We start from the raw sequence: 27,194 nt of genomic DNA, 5'->3' as shown, positions 1-27,194 counted from the left end.
CCACCTTTGATTTGTCACAAAAAACCTCCTAACTTACGCAATCTTTTAGTAAGGGCAGATATTGGTAGTTCCCGTGATTCAAGAAGACAAATTTTATTTAGGCCATTACGCAAAGGGACTTTTCTTTGCTTGCATTGTTTGCAATGTTCCAACATTACTAAAGGTGAAACCTTTACCCATGCCAGATCGGGAAAGATTTTTCCAATTAAGGACTATTACAATTGTGACTCATCATATGTAATATATTTCATAAAATGCCCATGTGGTCTCGGATATGTTGGAGAGACTACCCAACATATCCGAGACCTTATCTCTCAACATAAATCCACTATCAGCTGTAAGAGAACTCTATTACCCATTCCAGCTCATTTTATTTCTCATAACCACAATATTTCTCAGCTTCGTTATCAAGTTATTGACAGTGTACCTCTGGATAGACGAGGTGGCAACAGGATACAAAGATTTAAAGAAAGAGAGTCCTATTGGAATTTGGTCTTCAAACATTGGAACCTTTTGGCATTAATAGGGAGTATGAGGCTTTTCATTGATTTTTTTATTGATTTTTTCTCCAGGTTTTCTCCATTTTAATTTTAAACTTCCATTATGATAATGTGGAGTTTTGGTGCCTTGATCTTTTTATAGAGAGCACTATATTTACCTTATAATATTAGTTATTTTGGATATATATATGTGATAGGGAAACCCTGATTCTTTGGGGTCCCTTCATACACTCTTAGGGTCTCACTCTCCATACTTCTATGATATTAGCTGACAGAGAAGAGATCAACTCTCACCTAATCCTGTTATTCTTGCCTCTCACCTCTGTAACTGTTATGATTCATGCAACTAAAGAACATATCACGAGTTCCATGTAGGCCTAAGGTAGATAATGAGTACAAAGTCTTAGAAACAGATAGATAAAGGGGCTATGAACCCTTATTAAGACAGGTTAATGAGGCTAATGTTAGGGTATTGTATACCCAATACCTGTTTCCACCGTTTTCTGGAAATTCCCGAATGTATCTAATAATTAGCAGCCGAGTACAATCTGATTGGTTGCAACCATTTATGCTTACTCTTGAATAATCAACTGTCCAATGGAATATGATGATGTAATGTAACCGCCTACTCAAAAGAGTATATAAACTTGATCTGATTAAACAGCTGTGTGGCATTTTGCAGATACATAACCTGTCTCTGTGTTGATCAGTCACCTTGCCCGGGCAACAAGCTATCAATCTGGCTACCATCCAGTATATCTAAAGATCTCCCGTTGAGAGATAAAGATCAAACTCGTTATTTGGCGTCCCATTGGGCGGGCTGGTCGCAACAGGAAGACCCCCGGCATCTGAGATACGGCAGCCGCAGACTGAGGCCTAGAGGAAACACAGACCAAAATCACCGGTGAAGGTAAGAGCCATTGTTTCTTACAACTTTCTGTGTCTCCTCTTGTCACATGCTCTGCAGCCGGGTTTCGGGTACAGTATAGCCGTCTTCTTATATGACCAGTTGTTTGGCAAAGAACCATAGAATATCCTTGTGATAAATTAACGGTATACCGTATTGGAGGTGTGAATGTGTGTGTAGAGGATGAGACTCCCTGAGTGAATTGAAAGACCGTATGCATGTAATAAGGATTGTGACATAAAATCCTGAATGTATAAGGGAGTCCGTTAGGTATGCTAACTGGTCAATTGGTACCAGAAATAGAGTGGAGGAACACTAGGAAGTCGAACACATAGTCACACCTGAATGAATGAGATAAGCTGAAACCAATATATTTTGCTATTGTAGCGGAGCCACGCAGAGAAATTGGATTGCACGTGGTTGGGCTTGCCCTATCCGTGTTTTCTGTTGGCCTGCGGGTTTTACAACAACTTAGATGATATCTTGGGGAAGCTGCAACTGTGTGGGTTATGCATGATCGCACCCTCCATGGTATAGGACTGTTCAATTTCTGCCTTGCCTCATATGGGACTAGAAGATTATGAGAAAATTTGGGTCATATTAGTCTGCCTATGGTTAGTTGGATTTTCTCTCTGGTTGATATATAGAATTGCTGAATATACTAGGATTAATTACAGAGAAGTGCCATCTTGTACTGAGAACATAGAGATTTAGTGGGAGGTGACCGGGTAGGGTCACATTGGCCAAACCACCAAATAAGTAAACTTCTTTATCAGGTTTCTACGGGTCTTGACACCTATCAACTGGGAAGGTGGGGAGGCAGTCTAGGTCACGAAAGTTCAGACACTGAGCGGAAACCCCTTATAACAACGGCATGCAAGCCTATGCATCGAATTAGCGAAGTGCAGTCGGCATAGGTCAAGGAATTGCAAGCAAAGTGAGAAAGAAGTTGGGAAGTGGGCACAAAATAGCAGCACGTATTAAGAGAATAGTGAGTAACAACCAGAGAAAGAGGCAGACAGAGAGATCAGACAGAAATGGGAAACGCAGAACGTTCAGAGCATCAGGAGGGTTGCAAGGCGTGTGAGATAATAGAGAGAAGAAAAGGAAAGTTTGCTGTAAAAGAGGCAAAGAAGCTGTTAAAAGGTTTAGGAATGGAGGGTGATCCACTGGATTACTCTCTCTGGGAGTCTGCTCTAGCACCAAGCAGGGGATGGATTGCTGACAATGAGTTAATAAAACAAGCAAAGGCTTGGGCAGAGGTAGCAAAGGAAATGAAGAGAGACGGTTGTTGGGTTAAGGAAGAAACTCCAAAAGGAGTGAGGTATGCAAGGAAAATAAAAACGCCTCCACCTTATCAGGCCCATCCTATGGCAGGACCAGAGGGATGGACTTGTGTGTGTGGACAGGAAAACCCCGACTGGCGTGAACAATGTTCTGCTTGCGGGAGACCAAGACCCCACAAGGGCACAGGGATATACCCAGTCCTGCAGGGTCAGACTCAGTATCAGGTCCCTGGGTACATACAACAACATGGTAGTAAAACCAGAAAACAGTATGCTGATTACAATGGAAGAAGGGGAATATCAGACCATGGACACGACTGGTATCGCAGCAGCTGCAACATCTACCCCCGCACGACCGACTATACAGACAACTACTGTGTCTCATTACTGACCATGGAGTCCAAAGGACCAAATGACGTTAGTCAAAGACGCCCCAGACCCATTTGACTTGCCAATGGCCTTTTATAGATGGATGGTAGGATTAAACAACACCTACACCTGCACATGGATGGACTTACGAGTCCCTCCTGAGGGGGAAAATTGGGGATGCAAGAATGGAGTCAGTATTAGAGGACATAAACAGAGCTGGAAGGTCATACAGTGCAGAGAGTAGACTGGGAGCACAGTACGTAAGAACTATAGAGTCAGGGATGCATTTCCTGAGAGGTATGCACACATGGAGTCGAGGAAAGGAGGGGGAATCCACTATCTCCCTTCTGGATGTGGTACAGGGTCCTAAGGAGACAGTAGACCAGTTTTGGGGGAACTTGAAGTTGAGATATGCAGATCTGGGCTATGACATCATGGGAGAAGCAGGAAGGAAACTTTTCCATGGAGCTTTTATGGCAGGGCTTAGATCACAGCTCGACAGAGGGTGCAGGCAGCTAAGCCCGACTGGAGGACATGCCTCATAGAAGACTTAGTGCGTGTGGCAAAAGGTGTTGAGTTAGACCAGAGGATGAAGCCAGTACAGATACAGTATGCGTCCAATGACACCCAGACAGGTCAGAAAGCTACCCCAGCCAGAAATTACCGCAGACAGATTGAATGTTACAAGTGCGGTAAGATGGGCCATATTAGCCGACAGTGCAGATCAACCAGAAAAGAGAACCAGGCCAGGACGGACGTCCCGACCCAAGACCCACAATAGGAAATAGGCAACCCCGTAGCCATCTACCCCCTTAGGACACCTTCCTGTTAAAAAACAGGTCCACAAGGGGTAGTCTCAGTATCTCTCCCAGATGGTAAGAAAATCCCATTCCTGGTGGGTACGGGGGCAGCCAAAACTGTTATTTGCCAGGAACATGTGAAACCATCTGACATATCCGACGAAACCATTTACACTCAAGGGTTTGAGGGACTGATACAGGAATGTAAAATGACGAAACCATTGCCCCTTCGACTGGCTGACCACACATGCCTAACTAAGCTGCTAGTTAGTGACAAAACACCCGTAAACTTACTTGGTTCTGATGTACTGCAAGCGATACAGGCACATATCTTGTATGAATCTGACGGGAATGTGAAATTGAAGGCTGGAGTCTCTGAGCGCACCCTGTGCAAAGTTCTAGCCTGCATGTATTTTTCTGACTCCCCCGCCCTTTCAGAAGAGAATAGGGAGTTAGTGCAGATCCCAGACTCGCTATAGTCAAAGTCTAAAACTGACATCGGACACATGCCAGTCTCTCCTGTAATGATTAACCTGAAACCAGGAGAGAGACCACTGGAATTAAAACAGTATCCATTAAGCACAGCTCAAGAGGAAGCTATAGGCAAAAACATTACAGAATTAATTGCCTCTGGGGCAATCAAACTCACAAAATCTATAGCCAACACCCCCTTGTTCCCAGTGAAAAAGAAAGGCAGGAAAGGGGGGCCAGTTACTTACAGGATGGTTAATGATCTTAGAGCCATAAATGCTGTCACAGAATTACTGACACCAGTAGTTACGAATCCGCACACAATTTTGTCACAGATCCCTTCAACAGCTGCCTATTTCAGTTTTATTGACCTGGCAAATGCTTTCTTTTCTGTCCCTTTGCATCCGGACTGTCAGTATTTGTTTGCTTTTACTTTTAGGAGCCAACAGTATACATGGCTGGTGCTGCCGCATGGAGCTCAAAACTCTCCGACCCTGTATACTGCTGCTTTGCAATTCATTTTGCAGGATTGGGACACCAAACATGCTGAGGTTGTCTTACTTCAGTATGTTGATGACCTACTCCTTTGTGCCCCAAACAGAGATGAATGCTGTGAAGCTACAATCTCATTGTTTCTACATCTTGCTGCCAAAAAGTGTAAGGCATCCAGAGAAAAGTTACAGTTTTGTCAGCCAAAAGTTGTGTTTCTCGGACATTGCATATCACAGGGTGCACGCCACTTGACAGAGGACAAGAAAAAGGCGATTGAAGTGCTAAAACCACCCACAGGGGTTCAACATCTACACACCTTCCTGGGGTTGGCATCATATTGTAGGCCTTGGATTCGTTCTGCATCCATTCTCATGCAGCCACTCTATGATTGTGTGCCCTCTCAACCCTTCAGACTTGATCAGGAAGCACTAGACAGTTTCTACTCACTCAAACTAGCAATCGTCTCTGCCCCAGCTCTAGGCACCCCAGACTATGCCAAACTTTTCCTCCTGTACTGCACAGAAATGCAAGGACATGCTACAGGGGTCCTAGCCCAAAAACATGGTCAGCAAAACAGGCCTGTGGCATACTACTCAGCCCGCCTGGACCCTGCAGCGAGAGGAGCACCATCTTGTGTCCGAGCAGTAACAGCTGTCACATTCCTTCTTGACAAAGCATCAGAGATCATACTGGACTACTCTAACCATCTACACTCCACATGACTTGCACAGCATTCTTAACCAAGTTCAACCCAAGCACATTTCTGTAGCCAGACACCTGAGACTGCAGTGTACACTTCTCATGCCTCTCAATGTCACTCTGAAACGATGTACAACTTTGAATCCAGCCTCTCTCATTCCCATTAATGTGGTGGATTCAAAAGGGGGGGGGGAGAAGGACAAGGCAAACCACTGTTTTTGCAGAATTTGACTGAAGAGGAGCTTTTTGATGTATATCATGAACATGATTGTATGGCCCTTATGGCCCAAGAGACAGCAGGTTTTTCACATGTTTCTGATGTACCTCTCGCTAATCCAGATGTTGAGCTTTTCATAGATGGAAGCATCGGTGAAGACGGACGGTTCTACACTGGTTATGCAGTGGTAACACAGCACGAGGTAGTAAAAGCAGAACCACTCCCTCCTCAAATGTCTGCGCAGCAGGCGGAGTTGACGGCACTCATTGAAGCGCTTAAAGGGGCTGACGGTAGAAGCTACAACATTTCCACAGACTCAAGGTATGCTTTCGGGGTGGCCCATGACTACGGTCCTATATGGAGAGCAAGAGACTTTCTTACATCAACAGGCACTCCTATTAAACATGGGCACCTCATCAAACAACTGATGGAAGCGTTGCTGCTGCCCAAAGAGGTTGCCATAGTTAAGGTAAAGGCACATACAAAGCTTAATACCACCGAAGCAAGAGGAAATGACAAAGGGGATCGAGCTGCCAAGGAAGCAGCTAGAAGACCCAAACACAATGAGACCCCTGAGGCACCTCCACTGGTTATGGTAAGCACTGAGTGTAACCATTTCGACTTGAGTATCTTGCAGGCTCTGACTCGGCAGACAACCGGGGAAGAGAAACAGGTCTGGTCAAAAGCTGGAGCACGTGACCATGAAGGTTTGTGGATGGTGGGACAGCGGGTGTGTCTGCCAAGATCCTTGTACCCCGTCATGGCTCAAGCAGCCCATGGACCGACGCACCTTTCTAAAAATGCTATGTGTTCTTTGGTGGATAAGCAATGGATCGCCCCAGGTTTCACAACGGTTGCTACTAGGTTCACACAAGCATGTCTGACATGCGCACAACACAACCCAGGAGGTGTAGTGAAAGTACCACAGAAACACATACCTAAGCCCCTCTACCCGTTTCAACGACTGCAGATTGACTTCATACAGTTACCCCAAGTAGCAACGTATGAATATGTGCTCGTGTGTTGACCTCTTCTCAGGGTGGCCAGAAGCATTCCCGATGCCGAAAGCCACTGCAAGGGCTACTGCAAAGAAGCTGATGTCAGAAGTTTTCTGTAGGTTCGGACTATCTGAAACCATAGAGTCCGATAGAGGTACCCACTTCACTGGAGAGGTAATGCAGCATGTTATGCAAACGTTGGGGGTCACACAAGCATTCCACACACCCTACAGACCCCAAGCAAGTGGTAAGGTTGAGCGGCTGAATGGGACACTTAAGTTAAAGATTCAAAAAGCAAGTGAGGAATTGGGGAAACCTTGGACAGAATGTTTACCCCTAGCTTTGTTCTCCATTAGGTACACACCTAATAGAAAGACAAAAGTGTCCCCCCTTTGAAGTTTTGTTTGGGTCAGCGCCAAGGTTAGGCCTATACTTCCCACAGACACTGCAGCTACAGTGTGACAATCTCACTAGCTATATCCAGAGCCTTCAGAAGAGGCTCTCACTTGTGCATAAACAAGTCTTTGATTCTATTCCAGACCCAGAGAATCAAGAAGGAACCCACTCTCTCCAACCAGGAGATTGGGTGGTGGTTAAAAGACACACACGGAAACCACTGGAACCAAGGTTCGACGGTCCATTCCAAGTTCTCCTCACTACATCCACATCAGTGAAGCTTGAAGGAAAACCCACTTGGATTCATGCCAGCCACTGCAAGGCCCTGGAACGGAAGAATGATGATCCTGTTCCTGTTGCTGATGACAGCCTTGCTCCAAAAGGGACAGACGCAGAGACTCCAAAATTACATTTTAAAGACAGCAGCTCCTTTTAGATTTAGAATCATAGAATCATAGAGTTGGAAGGGACCTCCTGGGCCATCTGGTCCAACCCCCTGCTCAAAGCAGGATTCACTAAATCATCCCAGTCAGATGTCTGTCCAGCCTCTGTTTGAAGACTTCCATGGAAGTAGAACTCACCACTTCTCGTGGCAGCCTGTTCCACTCATTGATCACTCTGTCAAAAAGTTTTTTCTAATATCTAATCTGTGTCTCCTCCCATTCAGTTTCATCCCATTGCTTCTAGTCTTTCCTTGTGCAAATGAGAATAAAGATGATCCTTCTACAATGTGACAGCCCTTTAGATATTTGTAGACAGCTATTAAGTCTCCTCTCAGTCTTCTCTTTTGCAAACTAAACATTCCCAAATCCTGCAACCTAAGACAGAGTTTGCAGACCGGTCACCATTCTGGTCGCTCTTTTCTGAACTTGCTCCAGTTTGTTGATGTCTTTTTTAAAATGTGGTGCCCAAAACTGGACACAATATTCCAGATGAGGTCTGACCAAAGAGGAGTAGAGGGCAATAATGACTTCACGTGATCTAGACTGTATGCTTCTGTTAATACATCCTAGAATTACATTTGCCTTTTTTGCTGCTGCATCACACTGTTGACTCATATTCAGTCTGTGATCTATTAGTATACCCAAGTCTTTTTCACATGTGCTGTTGCTTAGCCCTATTCCTCCCATTCTGTATATGCCTTTTTCATTTTTATTGCCCAGATGTAGCACTTTGATTTTTCCCTGTTAAAAACCAGTCTGTTAGTTGCTGCCCACTGCTCCAGTTTAGTTATATCTTTTTGAATCCTCTCTCTCTCTTCTCTAGTATTAGCTATCCCTCCTACCTATATGTCATCAGAAAATTTAATCAGTTTACCCTCAATTCCTTCATCTAAATCGTTGATAAAGATGTTGAACAATACAGGGCCCAGGACGGAGCCCTGTGGTACCCCACTTGAGACATTCTTCCAACTGGATGTGCAGCCATTTACGACCACTCTTTGGGTCCGATCACTAAGCCAGTTATGAATCCACCTAACAGTTGCCTTGTCCATTCCATACTTAGTCATTTTTTCAGTAAGGATTGTATGAGATACTTTGTCAAATGCTTTGCTGAAGTCAAGATATACTATATCTACAGCATTTCCTTGATCCACCCAATCAGTGATTCCGTCATAGAAGGAAATTAAGTTAGTCTGACATGACTTATTAGTTACAAAACCATGCTGACTCTGTTTAATCACTTCATTCTTATCCAGGTACTGACATACATGTTGTTTAATAATTTGTTCAAAGATCTTTCCTGGTATCGAAGTCAGACTCACCGGCCTATAGTTGCCTGGGTCCACCTTCTTCCCCTTTTTGAAGATAGGAACAACATTTGCTCTTCTCCAGTCTTCTGGGACTTCTCCTGTTCTCCAAGAATTTTCAAAGATTATGGAGAGGGGTTCAAAAATTTCTTCTGCTATCTCCTTCAGTACTCTGGGGTGTAATTCATCTGGACCTGGAGACTTGAATTCATTTAGGTTAGCTAAGTGTTTCCTCACTATCTTTCTGTTTATAGATATCCTGGATTCTTCTATTCCATTAATAGGACAGTGAAGAACAGTTGATGTTACATTTTCTTTCTGAGAGAAAACAGATGCAAAATAGGAATTTAAAAGTTCGGCCTTCTCAACATCCTGTCTTACCATTTCATCATTTTCATCCTGTAAAAATCCTATAGCATCTTTGACTTTTCTTTTACTTTTGACATCCCCAAAATCCTTTATTATTGCTTTTGACATCTCTTGCAAGCCTCAATTCATTGTCAGCTTTAGATAATCTATTTTGTGCCCTGCAGGTTCTGCAGACAGCATTATATTCTTCTTTAGAAATGCCTCCCTCTTTCCATTTTATAAACATTTCTTTCTTCCTATTTGGCATGTGCTTAAGTTCTGTGTTCATCCATCCTGGTTTCCTTAAATGCTTCCTATTCTTCCCTCTTTTCGGAATTGTTAACAATTGTGCTTTGAGAATTTCATTTTTCAAGATTTCCTATCCTTCCTGGACATTTTTGTCTTTAAGGATATCCAGCCATTGGATCCCTCCAATTCTCTTTCTGAATCCCTTAAAATCTGCCTTTCTGAAATCTAACCTTGAAGTCTGAGTCTTCACAGGTCTTCCTCCTCTAGTTATCCAAAATTCTAAAATAGCATGGTCGCTACCTCCTAGGGTCCCAGCCACTTTTACCTCCTCAACCATTTCCTCCCTGTTTATAAGGATTAGATCCAAGGTAGCAGTTCCACTTGTTTTCTCCCCTACCTTTTGGAAGATAAAGTTGTCAGCAAGAGAGGATAAGAATTTCCTTGACCTGTTAGTTTTGCCTGAGAGAGATTCCCAACAAATGTCTGGATAGTTGAAATCTTCCATGACAACTATGTCATATTTTTTGGAGAACTTGGCCATTTGATGCATAAAGAGTTCATCCATATCTTCAACTTGCACAGGCGGCCTGTAGTAAATGCCTACAATGGTGTCCTTTCCATTGTTCTGTCCTTGTATTCTTACCCAAACAGTTTCCACAGAACTCCCAGTCTCTGAAGATTCAATCTCTGTGCAGATATACGCGTTTCTAATATACAATGCGACACCCCCTCCTCGTTTATCAAGTCTCTTTCTTGCAAATAAGTTGTATCCTTCTAGTCTTGTATTCCAATCATGTGTATCGTCCCACCAAGTTTCAGTGATTCCAATGACATCATATTTCTTTTCCTGCGTTAGTAGTTCCAATTCTCCTTGTTTGTTGCCCATGCTTTGTGCATTAGTATAGAAACATTTTAGTTTGTGATTGGTTTCTCTTTCTCCAATATTTTTATTAATTAGATTCTTTTGTCTTTGTTCTTCCTTTCCACTTCTAATAGCAGAGTTCTCAATAGCATTTGTCAGGTGTATGGCTTTTTCTGGCCTTTTGCTTCCCTTCCCACGTTGTTCTAGTTTAAATCTCTCCTTACAAGTGTAGCAAGGCGACTTCCAAATACTTGTTTTCCAGTCTTCGTAAGGTGCACCCCATCTCTAGCAATTAGTCCATCTTATAGGTAATTCACTCCGTGATCCAGAAATCCATATCGTTGCTGACGGCACCATCGACGTAGCCAGTTGTTCACCTGCAGAATCATATTCCACCTCCTTGTTCCATGGCCATCCACTGGGAGGATGGAAGAGAAGACCACCTGCGCTCCCAGTTCTTTCACTTTCTTGCCTAAGTCTCTACAGATGGTTTCCAGGTCGTTTCTTGCGGTGTCATTTGTCCCCACATGTAGTAGCAGGAATGGGTAGTCATCTGTAGGTCTGAAGAGTCCTGATATCCTGTCAGACACATCTTTAATTTTTGCACCTGGAAGACAGCACATTTCTCTTGAAGCTATATCCGGTCTGCAGATAGCGGCCTCTATTCCTCTCAGCAGGGAATCCACCATGACCACCACTCTCTGTTTCTTCTTCACAACATTTTTCTTTCTCCATCCAGGAGGACTCTGAAGGCGTACAAGGTTGCTGTTTGTGGGCAAAGTCTTATCCTGATGTATTTCTTCATCATTTTCCTGCGTGAGAGCCTGGTACTGGTTCCTGAGAAGTATGGGTGCTGACTGCCTCCTGATCCTCCTGCTTCTCTGGGTCACATGTTTCCATTCCTCTGTTTCTTCAGGTGCACTTTGAATTTCTTCTCTTTCTGTAACATGAAGAGATAATTCTGCTCTGTCTAAGAACTCTTCAACTTCCTTAATGATCTTCAATGTAGCTAACCTCTCCGAGATTTTGCAACTTTTCCTCCAATAGGGACACAAGCTTGCATTTGTGGCATGTGAAGTTTGACTTTTCCACTGGTAAGTCTGTGAACATGTAGCAAGAAATGCAGCTCATTTGATTTTAAGAAACATGTGTACTGGATGAATTACATTTACTGTAATCAACAGAGGTTTATAAATTACACTAGAGATGCAATAAGGGGAATAACAGATCAAGCTAGGCCCAACACCTTCCACTAACACAATAAAATACGTGAATACTCCCCCAAGAATTGACAAGGTTGAGAATGAGATATGATCTCTCAACCCACTCCAGGGAATTTGGTGAAGAAAATAATAACAAGCTCAAAACTGGCGCTTAGGCCTTTCAAGTACCTGGAGGAAGGAGGGTGAGAGAATGATATCTGTTCTCAAAAGGGGGGACTGATAGGGAAACCCTGATTCTTTGGGGTCCCTTCATACACTCTTAGGGTCTCACTCTCCATACTTCTATGATATTAGCTGACAGAGAAGAGATCAACTCTCACCTAATCCTGTTATTCTTGCCTCTCACCTCTATATTCATGTAACTAAAGAACATATCACGAGTTCCACGTAGGCCTAAGGTAGATAATGAGTACATAGTCTTAGAAATAGATAGATAAAGGGGCTATGAACCATTATTAAGACAGGTTAATGAGGCTAATGTTAGGGTACTGTATAACCAATACCTGTTTCCACCTTTTTCTGGAAATTCCCAAATATATCTAATAATTAACAGCCGAGTACAATCTGATTGGTTGCCGAATATGAATATGATTGGTTGAAACCATTTATGCTTACTCTTGAATAATCAACTGTCCAATGGAATATGATGATGTAATGTAACCGCCTACTCAAAAGAGTACTGTATATAAACTTGATCTGATTAAACAGCCGTGCGGCATTTTGCAGATACATAACCTGTCTCTGTGTTGATCTGTCACCTTGCCCGGGCAACAAGCTATCAATCTGGCTACCATCCGGTATATCTAAAGATCTCACGTTGAGAGATAAAGATCAAACTCGTCATATGTATGTGTATACATGTATCCCTCAATATGTGTACACATGCAAACATTCGTAGGTTTTCTCATAAGTAACATGTTATGAGCATTGTATAGGTATTTATATAAGTGCCTCATATGTGTCTATGTAATATAAGAATAATTTTTTCTCTCTCTTTTTATTCTTTTACAGACCTAATCGCGGAAGGAAGGAACCCACTTTCGGTTCTGATCTTTTTCACTTGGTGGTGTTTTTCCCCCTTTTCTTTTTTCCTTCCCTCCCTCTATTTCTTGTTTTTATAACAATTTTACACATACATGCGATATAGACCTTCAGATTTGACCTGGCTCAGATATATGTAATATAATATACTTGTAATTATACACATATTTTCCCCTTTTTTCATTATTTCTAGCGCTTGCGCTGTAGCGGTCATTATTTATACATTATCACTCCTCCTTGCCACACTTCCTGTTTCGGACTTGATTATGCCCCACTTCCATCCAGAGGGACGGTCTGCATCCGCGCGGTTAAACATTAAGCTTCTCTGACACACTTCCTTTTTACTCGTACAGATCATGCCCCACTTCCGTCCGGAGAGACGGTTTGCGCATGCGCGATATTGGCGCTATTGGACGCCTGTACCCCTCCAGCTGTAGTGCATTTGTGTCATGAGTAGAATATAAAAGACACAAGTTCCGGCCCATACACATGCACACACTCCACAGGCAGCGGCGCAGTCCCAAGTTACCGCATTTCTCGTTCTAGGTTTGTAAAGATTAGCTATATACCGCTTATATTACAATATACTTACAATGCTTTCTTCTGTCATACTCTGGTTTTTACCTTATTTTTACCCTTTTTTTCTCCTCTTCTTTCTTAGAGCTTTTGAAACTTCAATATATAGCCACACAGGTACTTATATCCTTTTACTTGTTGCACATTTCCTCTATGGTACCTTTAAGCTGCATTAGGCTGTATTTTATTTATGGTATTTGAGTAACTTCTCTCCCCACTTTTCTTCTTTTTTTACAGATTGTACTTATTGATTTATTGTGAGGATTTATTCTGATGATGGAGTCCTTACTCCTGAGAGGAAAAAAATATTTTTCGTTATTTCTGTTAATTTTGTCAATGTATTGCGTATATTGATTAGACGTCTTCTTTTTGTCATGATCCAGGCTGGATCTGACAGATAAATGTACAAGTAACCTTTTTTTTCCTTGAGCTGTGTGCTCGGCGTTGGTTTTGCCCCCCGGTGGCCATTAGGGTCATTGCACTGTGGTGGTTTCAGTTCTAGGTTCCCCCGGTGGCTGTTAGGGTCATTGCACACTGGTTACTTTGGTTTATTGAACGTTATTATTTAGCAGGTGTGATTGCTCTGGCTGACCTATAAAAGAGTGTCAGGTGTTGCAATCAGCGTGGGTGATATTGCTCAGTTGAAACCAAGCCTTGGTGAAGGAAGGAGCTGGAGGAGAGTCCCGGGCATCTCAGTCAGAGTCAGAGTCCAGGAGTGGCAGCTATGGTGTCAGCGAGGAGTGCTTGCTTTGCTTGGTGGAGTGGCAGCTATGGTGTCAGTGAGTTCTTGCAAAGCTTGGTGGAGTGGCAGCTATGGTGTAAAGCTGCACTCATGATGCTGGACTTTGTTGCTGGAAAGCTACTCTTGGATGCTGGACTATGTTTCTGGACTGCTGCACTCAGGTTCTGGACTCTGTAGCTCCAAGGCTGCACGCTGGTGTTGGACCCGGTGGGAGGAAAAGGTGCACTCAGGTGTTGGACTCTGTTGCTGGGAGCATTAGCAACAGAGCAAAGCTAAGTGGTGTTTCCCTGTTTTGTCACTTTCCTCAGTGTGTGTTTAGTGCAGTGGTGGGATTAGTTTCTGCACCGTCCACTTCACTAGTAAGGGATTGGCGCAGGGCGAGTTAGGGATTTTAGGTTCCTGATCGGCGCCCGGTGCGGAACCGGCCTAGGGTTCGTGAGGAGTGCAGGGACACTGGCTCAGGGGAGTGCAGGAGGTTTCCACATCCCCTGTCGCAGGGCCCTCCATTGTATCGGTTTCACTGGTGTTTCCTTTTATTGTTTAAATTAGCCCTCCTGGAGGCGGTGCATCCAGAGATACGTGTATACTGAAATTCGCCTGCTGGAGGCGGGGTATCCAGCTGCACGTTCTATTATTTAAATTCGCCCTGCTGGAGGCGGTGTATCCAGGGTCACGCGTGTCTTATAAATTCCCCCTGCTGGTGGCGGTGTGTCCAGCCACACGTGACCATGACACTTATTATAAACTTTTTTCACTCGCACTAATATGTCAGTCAGTGATACTGTACATATTTCATTTTGTGTCATTCTTCGACAGGATTCCTAATTTTACATTATTGTTATATTTTGTTTAGATAAATACCTTTGATAACGGCCTGCTCGGCCGAAACGTTGGGCTCTGTGTGACTAATAAAATTTGCATATTCAAAAATCATTTTCTAAAGCCTGAGGTTTTATGATAGTATTGATCACACGATTGTGATACGGCCTGACTACACCATCGATAAAGCTGCCATAGCCGGTGACTAAGAAGAATCTCTGACTTGTCTATATTTAGTGGTCAGTACTCACCCGACCGGTTATAAGCAGTAATCTCCTCTTTACATCTCTCATCACCCCTCACACATGTCTCTGTAGTATTAATATGGGTCAGATCTTCACCCTAAAATAAATATTGTAAAAGTCACAGATGGAGAAGTCACATCTATGATCAGCTCCAATCCTGCCATCTCCACCGATCTTATTACACAAGTATAAAATATAATACTGTGGGATAAAACAAGACTGAGCACAAGACCGTCACAGCCGTCTACACATCATAGGGGAGATCTCATGACACCTTCTCTCCATCTACCTGATGATCCTGAGGAACATTGGGATCTCCATGTTTACAGTCCTGTGGAAGAAAAGGATGGGGACATCTCTCTGGTATTGTCCTCTTACTGGACAGGTCTGGAAGAAACACATACAGGCAATGAATTTATTCTTTACATACAGATAATTATAGGCCGTGTGTATTTAGTCCTGTCTATTACCTGGTGATGTGAGGGGCTGGGGAACCTCCATCATGACGTCCTTGTACAGATCTCTGTGTCCTTCTAAATACTCCCACTCTTCCATGGAGAAATAGACAGCGACATCCTGACACCTTATAGGAACCTGACACATACAATGATACCATCATCCCCAGATCCCTTCATAACATTACTGTATAATGTCCCAGGATTCCCAGCAGTGTCACCTCTCCAGTCAGCAGCTCAAACATCTTGTAGGTGAGTTCTAGGATCTTCTGGTCATTTATATCACCATGGATCAGTTGGAGAGGTGGAGGCTCTGTGATTGGGTTCAGGGGTCTTCTGCATCCCTCAGACACAAGGTCCTGACAGCGCTCACTAGAGGTCTTCTTCACTACAGTGTAATCCTGGTTATGGAGAGACACAATAATAAACCTCACTACAGACATTTCCAGAATCCTCAACTCTCCAGTTCGGTCCATCTGTTATTCCCATAGATAAGACTGATGTAATGTGACGTCATCAGAATCTCTCACCTCTCCAGTAAGCCGGAAGAGGATCTCTAGGGTGAGGTGTAATATCCTCTCCACCATCTTGTCTCTGTCCATATCCATCTTTGATGTGTAAATCAGGAAAATTCTCTTTTGTAGAAGATCTTCACTGAGAGGATCCGATATTGTAGAGACCTGAATGAGAAGATGAGCCGATGTAACATCATAAAAATCCTGTGTAATAATACAATTACTGGAGATAATAAGGGAAACATATGAGAAGATTTATTATTGTACAGTATTTAGTTTCTTCTTTACATCTACTAATAAAACCTATATATTTAGGCCACAGACAACAAGCAGTTTCTCCCTCGGAGTCGGCAGCTGAATACGTTCCTCATAGACTCATCTTCCATATGCATATGAAAACCCACATACAGTTTGCTAAAAAACACTTGAAGGACTCCCAGACTATGAGAAATAGGACTCTCTGGTCGGATGAGAAGAAGATAGACCTTTTTGGTGATAATTCTAAGAGGTATGTGTGGAGAAAAATAGGCACTGCTCATCACCTGCCCAATACAATCCCAACAGTGAAACATGGTGGTGGCAGCATCATGCTATGAGGGTGTTTTTGAGCTGCAGGGACAGGATGACTGGTTGCCATTGAAGGAAACATGAATACAGCCAAGTACAGAGATATCCTGGATGAAAACCTCTTCCAGAGTGCTCTGGACCTCAGACTTGGCTGAAGGTTCACCTTCCAACAAGATAAAGACCCTAAGCACACAGCTAAAATAACAAAGGAGTGACTTCAGAACAACTCTGTGACCATTTTTGACTGGCCCAGACAGAGTCCTGACCTGAACCCAACTGAGTATCTCTAGAGAGACCTGAAAATGGCTGTCTACCAACGTTCACCATCCAACCTGACGGAACTAGAGAGGCTCTGCAAGGAAGAATGGCGGAGGATCCCCAAATCCAGGGGTGAAAAACTGGTGGCATCATTCCCAAGAAGACTCATGGCTGTACTAGCTCAAAAGGGTGCTTCTACTCAATACTGAGCAAAGGGTCTGAATATTTATGACCATGTGATATTTCAGATTTTGGTTTTTAATAAATTTGCAAAAATTTCTATATTTTTGTTTTATTTCAGTCAAGATGGGGTGCAGAGTGAACATTAATGAGAAAAAAAAATGAATTTTTTTGACTTTACCAAATGGCTGCAATGAAACAAAAAGTGATAAATGTAAAGGGGTCGGAATACTTTCTGTACCCACTGTATGTATGGAGATAAACATGAAAAAGGAAGCATTATACCTATAGAGAGTGGAGTGGTGAAGAATGTGTTTCCTCTATGAGCAACCTATTAATGTGTGTGAATATTACCGTTGAGCTGTAAAGTGTTAAAGTGTGGATAAACACTTAAGAAAAATGAAAATAAGGGACTAGTGCATGCAATATTACTGTGCAAAAAAGGAAATAATAAAAGTGTGGATGTGCTGCTAAGTACGAAACTGAAAATGATCCCAATTGTAAAAGATGTTTTTTGCTGTTAATGTGAACAGTTAAGCAAATTAAAGATTAAACGAAGTCTAAAAAGCCTAAAATTAAAGATGACACATTTCCTTTGCATTTAGGCAAATATATATAGGCATTTTTTACATTTTAAAAAGTACAAAAAGGAGAATGGGGTGATGAAAAAGATTGGCCACGCCAGGAGATTTGTGTGCTCAGATAACTTAGACCCAAGTTTCAGACCTTAATGAGCCTGGTTAGGGTTATGGCTTGTTCTATCCAGGTGATGCAAATTTCCCAGCCAGGAGAAGGATATAAGAAGATAGCAAAGAGTTTTCTTCCAAGTTGCCCTTTCCTCAGTTCTAAATGTAATTAAGACATGGCAGTTATCAGGAACAGTAGAGGTCAAGATAAAGTCTGGAAGACCAAGCAATATATTTCTAATATTAATGCGCCAGTAATGGAGAATCTCCACATACCTTCATCTGCAGAACCGCACACACGTATGGCTGTCCTGTGTCACAGGAGGGGAGGAGTCAGGGGTCACATGATCAGGGCCTCAGTGTATGCCAGGACTCTGCTGTGCTGGTTGTCATGGTGCTGGATGAGGAGAAGTTTGTGTGTTCGGGGGGTCAGGAGGGATTTACAGTGTGGATATAGCAGAGCCGTGTGTGTACGAAGTGTATGGAGCAGAGCCGTGTGTGTATGAGGTGTACGGAGTGGAGCCACATGTGTACGAGGTGTTCGTAGCAGAGCCGTGTGTGTATGAGGTGTACGGAGTGGAGCCACATGTGTAGGAGGTGTTCGGAGCAGAGCCGTGTGTATGCGGGGTGTATGGAGCGGAGCCACGTGTGTACGGAGCAGAGCTGTGTGTACGAGGTGTACGGAGCAGAGCTGCGTGTGTACGGGATCTATGAAGCGGAGCCGTGTGCATACGAGGTGTACGGAGTGGAGCAGCGTGTGTACAAGGTGTATGGAGCGAAGCTGCGTGTGTACGGGATCTATGGAGCGAAGCCGCCTGTGTACAGGGTGTATGGAGTGGAGCTGTGTGTGTACGAGATATATGGAGCGAAGCCGCCTGTGTACAGGGTGTATGGAGTGGAGCTGTGTGTGTGCGGGATATATGGAGAGAAGCAGCCTGTGTACAGGGTGTATGGAGTGGAGGTGTGTGTGTACGGGATATATGGAGCGAAGCCGCCTGTGTACAGGGTGTATGGAGTGGAGCTGTCTGTGTACGGGATATATGGAGCGAAGCCGCCTGTGTACAGGGTGTATGGAGTGGAGCTGTGTGTGTACGGGATATATGGAGCGAAGCCGCCTGTGTACAGGGTGTATGGAGTGGAGCTGTCTGTGTACGGGATATATGGAGCGAAGCCGCCTGTGTACAGGGTGTATGGAGTGGAGCTGTGTGTGTCCAGGATATATGGAGCGAAGCCGCCTGTGTACAGGGTGTATGGAGTGGAGCTGTGTGTGTACGGGATATATGGAGCGAAGCCGCCTGTGTACAGGGTGTATGGAGTGGAGCTGTGTGTGTCCAGGATATATGGAGCGAAGCCGCCTGTGTACAGGGTGTATGGAGTGGAGCTGTGTGTGTACGGGATATATGGAGCGAAGCCGCCTGTGTACAGGGTGTATGGAGTGGAGCTGTGTGTGTACGGGATATATGGAGCGAAGCCGCCTGTGTACAGGGTGTATGGAGTGGAGCTGCGTGTGTACGTAGTGTACAGTGCTGAGCAGTGCGTGTACAATATGTACGGAGCAGAGTTGCTTGTGTACGGATAGGAGCCATGTGTCTACGACATGTACTGAGCAGATCCGTGTGTTTACGATGTGTACTGAGCAGATCTGTTTGTGTAAGGAGCGGAGCTTTGTTCCATCATGTTTTGGTTCATTTAATAAGTAGTTTTTTTTAATAAAACAATGATTGGCTCCATCTGAATATTACATGTGTTGTTCTCCAATATTTCCTCTATTATTCCCATCTGTGTATTACATCTTGTGTCTTTTTATTTCTTTCTAATATTATTCTGTTAATGTAGAAAATGTCTGCGCTGAATAAACCACACAACCCCACAAAAGCAAGGGTTAAAGAGGCCAAATATAGCAATAAATTACAAATGGATATGGGGATCTCAATTAATCAATATATACAATGAAAAAACAGAATGTCCACCAAACATATATGTTCTAAAAAACGCAGTAGCAGAAAACACACTGAATGAAACTACCACTATATAAAAATAGATAAAAGGATCAAACATATATAATAGGCGTATAAATAATAAAAACACTTTAAGAGGATATATATATGTACCTTAGGTGCATTCCAAAAAAACGTTCAAAGCCTCATAAGGGGACCAGAATGTAGCGATTATGAGGGAGCTAATGAAGTTGAGGCTCCATCGCTGCAATGATAATCAAATACTGTACATACAGAGTCTAAAAGCAAGACAAGAGTACGTTTAAGGCACTCAGTCCAGCAATATCTGCTGAGAACTGTCCCGGCCGGTGACAGTCTCTTAGTTACTCACTGTACGCAGCTCCCTCGGTGCGCCGACGTTCTTCGCGGCGCGATGCCGCCGGCTGCAGTGAAGTTGCAGGACCTTGATGACGTCAAAAAGTCACGTGACTGAGATCAGCAGGTAGTACGGACCAGATCCTTCCAACCGGTTTCGTACTATGTCACAGGAAGCCGTCTCCAGTCTATTAGACACTTATTAGCAAGATTTTTTTCCTGATAAAGGTGTGTCTTTCAAAGTAAAACATTTCTCACATTAGGAATATACACTGTGTTCCAAATTATTATGCAAAAAATATTTCCTCATATTTTCTCTAAATTACCTATATGAATTGCAGTCATTGTTATTTTCCAGTCATCTAATATTCTAGTATAATTGCAATGTTTTTGAACAAACTGCCTATGAAAACAGTATATTTTTAAAAATAAGAAACATTCAAAATGCATGTTCCAAATTATTATGCACAGCAGAGTTTTCAACCTTTTTATTTTTATTTTGAACAAAAAAAATGGTCAATTGTGAAATTATAAGCATTATCAGCTTATTACAAAATGAAATCAAACAGTTTTCAAGTCAAAACTTTATTCTAGGTGATGTTACATTTGCACATAGGACCCCTTGTTTGAAAGAAGCTTCTGAACTCTCTCGTCCATTGAATTTGTCAGTTTTTGGATGATTTGTGCTTCAATTGTTTTGCATGTGGACAGAATACCCTCCCAGAGCTGTTGCTTAGATGTGAACTGCCTCCCGCCATCATAGACACTTCTTTTGATGATGCTCCAAAGGTTCTCAATGGGGTTGAGGTCAGAGGAAGATGGTGGCCACACCATAAGTTTGTCCTCTTTTATGCTCATAGCAGCCAGAGATGCAGATGTGTTATTTGCAGCATGAGATGGTGCATTATCATGCATGAAAATGATCTTGCTGCGGAAAGCACTGTTCTTCCTCTTGAACCATGGCAGGAAGTCCTGTTTTAGAAACTCCACATAGATTATGGAGTTCATCTTTACCCCTTCAGGGATCCTAAAGGGGCCGACAATCTCTCTCCCCATGATTCCAGCCCAAAACATTACTCCACCTCCTCCTTGTTGGCGCCTTAGCTGTGTTTTCATGGGGTGTCCATCAACCAGCCATCCTCCACTCCATCCATCTGGACCATCGAGCGTTGCATGGCACTCATCGGTGAACAAAACAGTTTGGAAGTCAGTCTTCATGTATCGTTTGGCCCACTGGAGCCGTTTCTGCTTGTGTGCAGTGGATAGAGGTGGTCGACAGGATGGCTTACGCACAGCTGCAAACCTCTGAAGGACCCTGCATCTTGTTGTTCTGTTGTTCGGGGGACGTAGGAGGCACCAGCAGCTTCAAAAACTTGTCTGCTGCTATGACAAGGCATTTTTGCAGCTGCTCTTTTAACCTGCCGCAATTGCCTGTTGGAAAGAGTCCTCAATTTTTCCTTATCAGTACGCACACGTGTGCTGGGAATCAGCTATATACTTCTTGATTGTGAGATGATCACGATGAAGTGTCTTGGCAATGTTGATTGTAGTCATGCCTTGACCTAAATACTCCACAATTTGTAGCTTCTCAGCAGCTGACACACCCTTTTTCTTTCCCATTTTGGCAAAAAATGTAGGCTGCTCAATAATGTGGAACAGCCTTCTTAAGTAGTCTTGCCTTTATTTGTACACACCTGCCAAACTAATTTGCACAGGTATCTGCAATTGCTTACAGTGATATAAAGAGCCCTGACACACATCACCATCAATGAGATTAAATGACAAAACAAAAAAATTCTAACCTTATCACTCCTAAACTCTTTTTACATAATAATTTAGAACACAGTTTAAAGAAGACTTCTCTGATGTCTATCAAAATATGCTTTCTGGTTAAAACATTTTGTACAGGGAAAAGGCTTCTTCCCTGTATGAATTTGCTGGTGCTTAACAAAATGTAATTTCTGGTTAAAACTTTCCCAGATTGTGAACGGGAAAAAGGCTTTTACCTTGTGTGATTACTCTGATGATGAAAAAAGCCGGATTACTTACCGGTAATGCTCTTTTAATGAGTCCATGACAGCACCCACTTGGAGAGAGGGATCTGCCCATAGGAACAGGAAACCTACAGAGATAAAAGAGGGCGGTCCGCCTCTCCTCCTCAGTTGGATTTCAGAGTACCCGGAGGACCGCCAATTATTAGGCCATTATATTATTCAATATTCTAAATTTATTAACTTTACAACTAAGATGGTGTATATCCATTATGTTAACTTCTAGGGAGGGTTAGTGAACGGGTGCTGTCGTGGACTCATTAAAAGAGCATTACCGGTAAGTAATCCGGCTTTTTACTCTTCGCCACGACAGCACCCACTTGGAGAGACTTTCAGAGACCTTCACCTGGGAGGGACCACCGTGCCGAGGACCGCTCTACCAAAGGCTAGGTCCGATGAGCATGATAAATCAAGCCTATAGTGGTTATAAAAGGTAGAGGGCGTTGACCAAGTAGCAGCCTTACAGATAGACTCGATTGCGACGTCTCCCCTCTCCGCCCAAGAGGAGGCCATAGATCTAGTGGAGTGTGCCTTGATACCCTCCGGAGGATCTTCATTGCTCGCGGAGTATGCCAGGCTGATTGCATCTCTGATCCATCGAGACAGAGTACCCCTTGTGACCTCATATCCCTTCTTTTGGCCCTGGAAGGAAATAAACAGAGCCCTACTCTTCCTCCAGCTGCTAGACCTTTCGATATATTGTAGTACTGCTCTTCTAACATCTAGCGTATGGAACTTTTCTTCCTCTGGAGTAGAAGGGTTACTAAAAAATGAGGGGAGGTGGATCTCTTGTGATCTATGAAACTTTCTTGCTACCTTTGGTAAATATGAGGGGTCTGGTTTTAATATTAACTGATCCTGGAATGTCAACAGAAAAGGGGGTTCTATTGAAAGTGCTTGTATGTCACTAACTCTTCTGGCTGAGGTTAGTGCCACTAGCAGTACTGTTTTGAGAGACAGATGTTTAAGGGATATTGAGTCTAATGGTTCAAATGGAGGGAGTGTAAGGGCCTCTAGCACCAGGTTCAAGTCCCAAGGAGGGACTCTAGGTATGTGTACCGGTTCGCTCCGCTCACAGGCCGAGATAAATCTGGTTATCCATCTATTGCCTGCCACGTTATAACTACAGAGGGCCCCTAAAGCCAACACATGGACTTTTAGTGTGTTGATCGATAGTCCTAAATCTTTCCCCTTCTGTAGAAATTCTAGGATTGCTGTTATCCGGATTTCTCTGGAGCCAGGAGTTGTGTGAAACTCTAGGAATTTCTTCCACACCCTGGTGTAAATTTTCGTCGTAGCCAGTTTCCGACTTTGTAAGAGAGTTTTGACTAACCCCTCCGAGAATCCTCTTGCTCTCAACATTTCCCTTTCAAGTTCCAGGCCGTCAAGTGGAGATTGTCCACTTGAGGATGGAAGAATGGCCCCTGCGAGAGGAGCCTGGGGGTTGAAGGAAGCACCCAAGGGTCTGTCACTGACATTGCTTGCAGGCATGAAAACCACGGCCTCCTGGGCCAGAATGGCGCTATTAAGATTATTCGTGCTTCCTCCGCCCTGATCTTCCTGATCACCTGCGGTAGTATGATTGGGGGGGAAGGCGTATGCTAGTTTGAACTGCCATGGGGCTTGGAGGGCATCCAGGATTTCTGGACTGTCTGTCGCATTCAGAGAGGCGAATCTTCGCACCTGCCTGTTTCCCCTGGTGGCGAAGAGATCTATCTGGGGAAGACCCCATAGTGACACGATGCGTGTGAATATTTGCTGATTCAGGCACCACTCTCCTTGCCGTAGTGTATGGTGGCTTAGAAAGTCTGCTTCCGAATTGTTTTCCCCTCTTATGTGGAGGGCTGAGAGAGACGAAAAATGTTTTTCGGCTAAGGACAAGATCTTTCTTGCGGAAGAAATTAATGTGACTGATCGAGTCCCGCCTTGCCTGTTCAGATATGCGTCCACTATGGTGTTGTCTGCCAGGATTCTCACGTTCTGTCATTGTAACTGTGGAAGAAAGTGATATAATGCATGACCCACTGCTTTTAGCTCTTTCAAGTTTGATGAATCCTGCTCCTCCCTTATACCCCATAAGCCTTGGGTGAAGGTGCTTCCCATATGAGCTCCCCATCCTGTGGGGCTGGCGTCAGTAGTAATTATACGGGAGGGTGTTATTACCTATGGTACTCCTCCCGATAGGTTATCCTCCTCTAGCCACCATGCTAGGGAGGTTAGGACCATCTGAGATAAGGTGATTTTTTTCCTCAAATTCCCATGGTCCTGAGTTTCCTCCAAGAGGATTTGATGCTGTAATTCTCATGTGAAATTGGGCCCACCGAACTGCCGTGATGCAGGAAGTAAGGGACCCCAGGAGGGACATTGCCTCTCTTAAAGATGTGTGGTTTGTCTATTGCTGACCTGACCTTCGTTTTAATTGCTGTAATCTTTACCTGTGGCAGCAGACATTTTTGGCTTATGGAGTCTAGCTGAAGACCCAGGAAGGACTGAACTGATTGTGGTTCGATTCTGGACTTCTTGAAATTTATTACCCAACCAAGAGCCTGTAGGGACAAAATTGCATCAGCCACTCGTTCATTACATTGTCTAGTTGAGTTCCCTATTATCAAAAAATCATCCAAATAGGGAACTATCAATGTATCCTTTTGTCGTAAGAAAGCCATTACTTCCAGCATCACCTTTGTAAAGACTCTTGGTGCGATGGAAAGGCCGAATGGTATGACTGTGAACTGAAGGTGTTGTATGGTGCCCTCGAGGAAGACCGCCACTCTGAGGTATTTCTGGAATCTGTAATGGATGGAAAGATGATAATAGGCATCTTTTAGATCCAGGCCTGCCATCCTACAATTTGGGAAAAGGTGCTTAATTGTAGATCTAATAGACTCCATTTTAAATTTATGATTTATTATAAATTAATTTAGTTTCTTCAGGTTAATTATCGTCCTGAAGGAACCATCGGGTTTAGGTATCAGAAAGAGAGGAGAGTAAAATCCTCTCCCTTCCTGTCCTCTAGGCACCTGGACCAAGACTTTTTTGTTCAGCAGACTGAAAATCTCAGTCTCTAAGGCCCGTTGTTGGACTGGGGAGCTGAGGGATGTTACGATGACTGAGTTACGGGGTACATGATGGAACTCTATTTTTAGTCCTTCCCTAATAATGCCTAGGACCCAAGGGCTGGCCATGATTTTCTCCCATTCCTGAAGGAAAAATTTTAGTCTCCCTCCTACTGGAGGGACTGGTTCTTTAGCTCCGATCTCTGCGGAAGGAGGATCCTCTAAACATAGCACCTTTGCCTTTCCCTTCCTTCGTGGCCCAGCGATTTTGATTCTCTGTTGGTCTTCCCCTACCAAATGGTCGTCTCCTAAATGCCCTCCTATAAAATGGGAGACAGGGGTTAGGGAATCCTTTTTTCCTTTCCTTTGCTTTAGCAAGGATTTCATCCAAAGCTTTTCCAAATAAAAACTCACCCTCACAAGGTATGGCACAGAGCTTTGCCTTGGATTGGGTGTCACTTTTCCAGCTCTTAAGCCACAGGCTACGCCTGGCGTTATTAAGCTTGCTGTTCGGGTTGACATGCGTAGCGAGTCAGCTGACGCATCTGCTATGTATGCCGCTGCGCCACGAATCAGTGGTATCACAGCTCGTAGCTTCTCTCTGGAGACTTTTTGTTCTATTTGTTGGTCTAGCTGATCAATCCAGACCAGCATAGAGCGAGCTGTGCACGTACTGGCTATTGCCGGCTTAAACGTGCCCATAGCTGCCTCCCATGCCCTCTTTAGTGAGGCATCCGCTTTCCGGTCCAGTGGGTCTTTTAGAATCCCTGCGTCTTCTACTGGTAAGGCCGACTGTTTTGAGGCTAAGGCGACTGCCGCGTCGACTTTCGGGACCTTAGACCACGTTGACAATTCCTCGTCGCTGAAGGGATACCTTCTTTTTGACGTCGAGGGAAGATAACCTCTCTGGTCCTGCTTCTCCCATTCCTTTCTCACTAGGGCTTTTATCGCTGGTATAACGGGAAAAACCCTTCTCCTCCTATCTGTCAATCCCGCAAACATAATGTCTTGTGTCGTCTGCGGTTCTTTAGTCTCTGCGCATCCCATGGTGTTTCTCACTGATTTCACCAAATTGTCCATGTTATCTAATGGAAAACATGAACGTCCCTTGATATCCGAGGAAGATGATGATGTAGACGTATTGGAGCTGTCGGAGACTACTGCTTCGTCCTCATCCGTATCTAAGCTAACTGCAGTCGATTTGTTAGTCTTAGTTTTCTTAGATATGCCACTAGACTGGGTTAGGGCCTGTAACTCCTCTCTTATTATAGCCCTTATGTCTGTGACTGGTGTTGAAGCCTGTTTTGCAGTCTCATTTATACATTTTTTTGCACAGTCTCTTTGTAGAAGAGTCCGGTAAGGGACGTGTACAGAGGGCACATTCTTTGCTTTTTGATTTTTCTTTCCTCTTAGCCTACGGTGGACGTAGCAGATTTTTTTTTTTGGGGGGGAGAGAGAGGGAGAGAGAGAGGGAGAGAGAGATTCTTTAACAGCTTGATAGGCAGAGAGTCGTCCACTCACCCAGAGAAGCTGTAGGTACCGGCTCAGGAGGCTGAGAAGGGGTTCTATTGGCATGGCTTCTGTGGCTCCTATCCGAGGAGCCTCGACGTGAGTGATCCTTGGCTGCCGCTGTGTCACCTCCCTGGGGCTGCGTGTCCTGTCTTGGGGAAGACATGTCTGCACGCTCTATCCATATCCCCACCGTTTTTTTATATCCCCTTCAATACCTGGTACCTCCCCCTCCCAGGTGCGCCTGCCTGCGGCGCGCTCATTAGCCTGCAACCGGCCTGGAAATACAGTTGCCGGCGCTGCTGCATTAAACCATCTCCTCTTTTTTTTCTTCCTGGAAGGGGTGGGGAGTGCTCTTCCCTGCTGATCTCGCGCGGCTGTGTGACACCGAGCATGCTCCGTGGACTGAGGAACCTCCGTTAACCCGGAAGTTCCTCCTTGCCTCCTCCCAGCGCTGTATGTGCGTCCTCCCTGATGCTGAGGCCTAGAACGCCGTAGATGCTTCCTTCATCTCGGCTCTGCACCCCCACACGAACCGGGATGGATGTCTCCAAAATCCCGGTGACGTGTATGATTTACCAGAAAACCCCCGGTCGGCTACACCCGGTACCGGTG

At 44.1% G+C, this 27,194-nt stretch overlaps 2 protein-coding genes across 2 annotated transcripts in view; both read right to left on the bottom strand.

Moving 5' to 3' along the window:
- Window positions 1-27,194, bottom strand: part of LOC141047066 (uncharacterized) — a 215,849-nt gene that overhangs the window by 173,160 nt on the left and 15,495 nt on the right. The gene's annotated exons all lie outside the window — the stretch shown is intronic.
- Window positions 1-27,194, bottom strand: part of LOC141047078 (uncharacterized) — a 38,081-nt gene that overhangs the window by 3,476 nt on the left and 7,411 nt on the right. Inside the window, exons 2-6 of the mRNA XM_073542022.1 lie at window positions 15,976-16,125; window positions 15,667-15,846; window positions 15,461-15,584; window positions 15,280-15,377; window positions 14,997-15,087 (exon numbers count right to left, since the gene is read on the bottom strand). Coding sequence (XP_073398123.1) covers window positions 14,997-15,087; window positions 15,280-15,377; window positions 15,461-15,584; window positions 15,667-15,846; window positions 15,976-16,053 — 571 coding nt within the window. The 5' untranslated portion in view covers window positions 16,054-16,125. The remainder of the gene's footprint in view (window positions 1-14,996; window positions 15,088-15,279; window positions 15,378-15,460; window positions 15,585-15,666; window positions 15,847-15,975; window positions 16,126-27,194) is intronic.

The sequence above is a fragment of the Dendrobates tinctorius genome, unplaced genomic scaffold (assembly GCF_039654945.1).
Source record: "Dendrobates tinctorius isolate UK_male_01 unplaced genomic scaffold, ASM3965494v1 ptg000126l, whole genome shotgun sequence".
In the NCBI taxonomy this organism is placed as follows: Eukaryota; Metazoa; Chordata; class Amphibia; order Anura; family Dendrobatidae; genus Dendrobates; species Dendrobates tinctorius.
This window is presented reverse-complemented; position numbering and strand designations above follow the sequence as displayed.